Source organism: Hydra vulgaris, chromosome 12 (genome assembly GCF_038396675.1).
Source record: "Hydra vulgaris chromosome 12, alternate assembly HydraT2T_AEP".
NCBI lineage: Eukaryota > Metazoa > Cnidaria > Hydrozoa > Anthoathecata > Hydridae > Hydra > Hydra vulgaris.
In genome coordinates this window covers 328,864-332,854 of record NC_088931.1, presented here as the reverse complement: position 1 = coordinate 332,854, position 3,991 = coordinate 328,864, and the positions used below count along the sequence as shown (strand labels likewise).

At 26.8% G+C, this 3,991-nt stretch overlaps 1 protein-coding gene across 1 annotated transcript; it reads right to left on the bottom strand.

The window, feature by feature from the left end:
* Positions 1–2,865: 2,865 nt before the first annotated feature.
* Positions 2,866–3,240, bottom strand: LOC136087674 (uncharacterized). The gene has a single exon (XM_065811116.1). It carries the CDS (start codon positions 3,238–3,240, stop codon positions 2,866–2,868), a length of 375 nt encoding a protein of 124 aa, XP_065667188.1.
* Positions 3,241–3,991: the final 751 nt, after the last annotated feature.

Here is a 3,991-nt window from a genome sequence, read left to right as displayed (position 1 = left end):
AGTTAAGGCCTGTACTTGTAAGTTAAATGTAGAAACTCGAGTTGTTTGTCTAAACCCTGTTCCAGAAATATTCTTTTATTGAACATTTTATTAGTTGAGTTGTTACTTTGAAGTCTAAAAACTTCACTTATCGTGGGATTGTAATAAGGTCCAACATTTTCCTTGCATTTGCAATGGTAAGGTTCTATAATTTCATTGGCTATTACAAAATTTGGAGCTTTTGGTTTAATTTTATCATTGTATTGAACCTCAAAGTGGTTTCCACAAAAATCCTCTAAGCGGTCTTTACAATTGCTTCTGCAATGGTATTCAGAGCAGTTTTCGCAATGGTATTCACCATGGTTACATAGTTTAGATAAATGCAGACTATTTATAGTTATCAAAGGAGTTAACGACATCAAATAAACTTCGGAAACTGACAAATCTGATGATTTAAAACAAATGAAATATTCCATGATTTTATAAATATTCCATGATTTTATAAATTTCTACAAACTTATGATCTTTGAAATGTTCGGCAATATATGAGTTTTTATTGTTCTCCACTTTTATTTCTTTTTATTTTTATGTTAAAGTATTGTAATAACCAACATCTTTGTTTATTTTTCTTTGTTTATTCTTTAAACATCCTCTTTTTTTGCCAGCTCTTTTCATATTTTTGCGCCTGATAAGAAACAACATGCAATTTTCGTCACAGACATCAGTTTATTCGAAAAAAATTTTTTGTTCGTTTTTATAAATTGAATTTTGAGTTGCCTTTTTTTCAAATTTATTTGCTTGAACGATTTAGTTTATTACTTCAAGATTGCCGCTCAAAATGGATTTAGTTTTCAATACTTTATTTCGTAAAAGAAACCTGAGCTCTTTAAGACATCTGGTTGAAAACCATAAGATAATAAAAAATAAGGATAAATAATTTAATAAACTTATGGAGAAACCTTTTAAAATGTTTATTTAAAAATTATATATATAAAATATATACTATTCTTTAAAAACTTCATTACTAATAATTTTATTTATTACGATTGCTATTATTATTACAGTGATTATTTACAAAATTCCAGAAAAATACTGTTTATTTCAATTATTACTTATAAGTCTTTTTAAGTTTGTATTTATGTTAATGTCTACCAAAGATAGTAATAAGTTTAATGAAATGCATTTTATTTGTAATATAAAATTTATATTTGTAAAACTAATTGCAGACTCAATGACAGTTTACATAAGCAGAATAAACGCCGTAATGACATATTGCTATGGGTAGAAAATTTTTATCATTTAATCTGCTATACTACACACCTAAATGTTTTGAGAGCTCTTTCTAACAACATCAAAACAAAAAGGGCTTTTTCCTTTTATAATTTTTAAATTGAAAATCTATCATAGTTATTACAATAATAAGAACAATAAAAAAAAACAAAAAAAAACAATGATAAACGAGTACAATTAAATTAATTAAGACAATGATTGATAAGAAAAAGTGTCACTCAAACAGATATCTGATCAAATTATTATTAAATAATAATAATAACAACATTAACTATACTTTAAATATAATTTTATAAAGAATATAAAATTATGAAGTATAGATATTATATATATACTAGCAGTAAGCAACCCGTTATACGGGTTATTAGCAATTAAATCATTGCTTATTGTTAACGACAAAAAAAATAGTACATTAACATCGTTAAGTTTTTTTTTAAATCTGTTACACACAACAGGTACCATAAAAAAAAAGCCAAGTAAAGCCAGCCAACACCTAGAAAAAGAAATGAAAAATAACTACAATTTTTATTTACAAAAGTATCATTTGCATTTTATTGTTAGTAGAATATAACAGAAAATAATATTACAGAAAATATAAAGAATTAAAAAAATAGCTATTAACACAAAACACAGAAACAATAGCGCATATCATAAGATATTTGTAAGCACACATTAAAGACATTACTATGTCTCTCCAAAATAATTAAAAACGAAAAGGTTATGAAAAGGCAAGACAACTTAACGTAAAAATGGCTAAATAACACCACAAATTAATAAGATGTTTTATCAACTAAAATACTTGAACTAAAAAGATTTTACTTGTTTCAATATTGAACAATTATGGTTAAACAATTTGAATTATTATATCATAAAATAGCAAGCAACTCGTAAAATTTGTTATATACATGGTCATTATCAATTATGGTATTAAGAAATACGTAAGAGCTCAGTTATTACATGTTTTATTGATGCTCAGTAGTATAAAAAATGGGTTGTAGGCCAAGATTTTTCAGCTATATCCCTAACTATAAACTCATATTATATTTCAACTATAAACTTATCTATATTCTCATAAGCCATTTCAATCATTTTAAAATATATGAATAGATTAATATGTTATGGTTACAAACTCTAAGCTAAAATTTTTTGTAATTTTAAATCAATTTTTCAAACTTATCAATTCTTTATTATCAACCCATGAGTTGAACAAATCAGGATACTCATACCACTTTAGAAATGATTTGTTTTTAAGTTTACGAATAACTTTTTCAATCCTAAATATGTTTTGATCAGTTTTTTGCATTTCATGTTCATAAAAAGTACCTTGAATTTCTTCACTATTATCGTCAGTTATTTTATACGTTGGTGGATCTATGAACTGAATCTGTGACACTGTAAAAACTTCTTCAGTCCATCTCGGTGTGTATCCTTTTTCAAACGTTCCTTTCTTTTTAGTTATCCTAACTCAATCACCAATTGAAAACTTTGGTTTAGGTCTTTCAGACCCATATGAACTTACAGACTCTGATCGTACATTTCCATTTAGATTTAAACAAACAATATTTTCATTCTTTTTATCGCTAGCTTCAACTGGTGTCATTTAATTGAAGAATGCTTTGTGTTGTTGTATTTATTTACCATTTCATCTAAAACGTCAATATATTTTCTTGTAGAATTAGCTGAAAAGTACTTAAACATTTTATTTTTTATTGTTCTATTCCAACGTTCAACTACACAACTTTTTTCTTCATTTTCAGTTGAATATAACTCAACACCAAGCGCTTTAATATGCTTATTATAAAATTCTAAGCCTTTATCTACCCACATTTTTTGACACTTTCTTTCTTTACCTTCGGATCCATGGAAATTTGAAGAATTTTTAAAGATTTTATTTAAAGCAGCAACATCAACTCCAGTTTTACTTTTCAATGGAACAATCCATCCATACTTAGAAAAAACATCTATCACCATTAATAAGTATTTATACCGTCATTGAATTTGGAAGAAGATTTCATGTCAACTAAATCAGCAGCCCATACTTCATCGATTCCATTTACAATAACTTTTCTTTTTCTGAAATGTTTTACAACTGGTCTGTGAAGTTTGTTTACAAGTTTGTGTGTCCATTTCAGGTCTTTCAGACCTATATGATTTAGATCATTCGGATCCATAAGATTTACTTCTTTATCCTCTTTTTTTTTACTGATCTTTGGTAGTTTTTTTGAGTAGTTTTAGTTTCAACACCTAATTTTATAGCATCCATTTCTTCGATTATAATTTTATCAGCTAAATTTCTTTTTGACGTGTCATCGAAGTATTTGTAAGCAAGATCGTGATGGTAAGCTGCAATATCAACTCTATCTATAGGTTTACTCCATTCTTTATATGCGTCACTAGAAGTTAGTCGTTCATCTAAATTAGTACCAGGACCTGCAAAGTTCATTCCAGGTAAATGCATTTCACCTGGAAACTTCGACCATGGTAGTTTTATTTTACGTGTTGTTGAATTAATCGAACTCACTAAATCTCCTCCTGTTTTTGATGATAGAAATTGAGTTTTTATTTTTCCGCAAATAGCGCAAGTTCCACGTTGCATATTTCTATTGTTTTTACTCACAGCATTTTGCAAGTTTAGTGAATTTGTTTTGTTTCTACATTTAACGCAGAACATTTTTATACATAGAAAAAAATGTATAGTATTTTTTTATAAAAAAATGAAAAT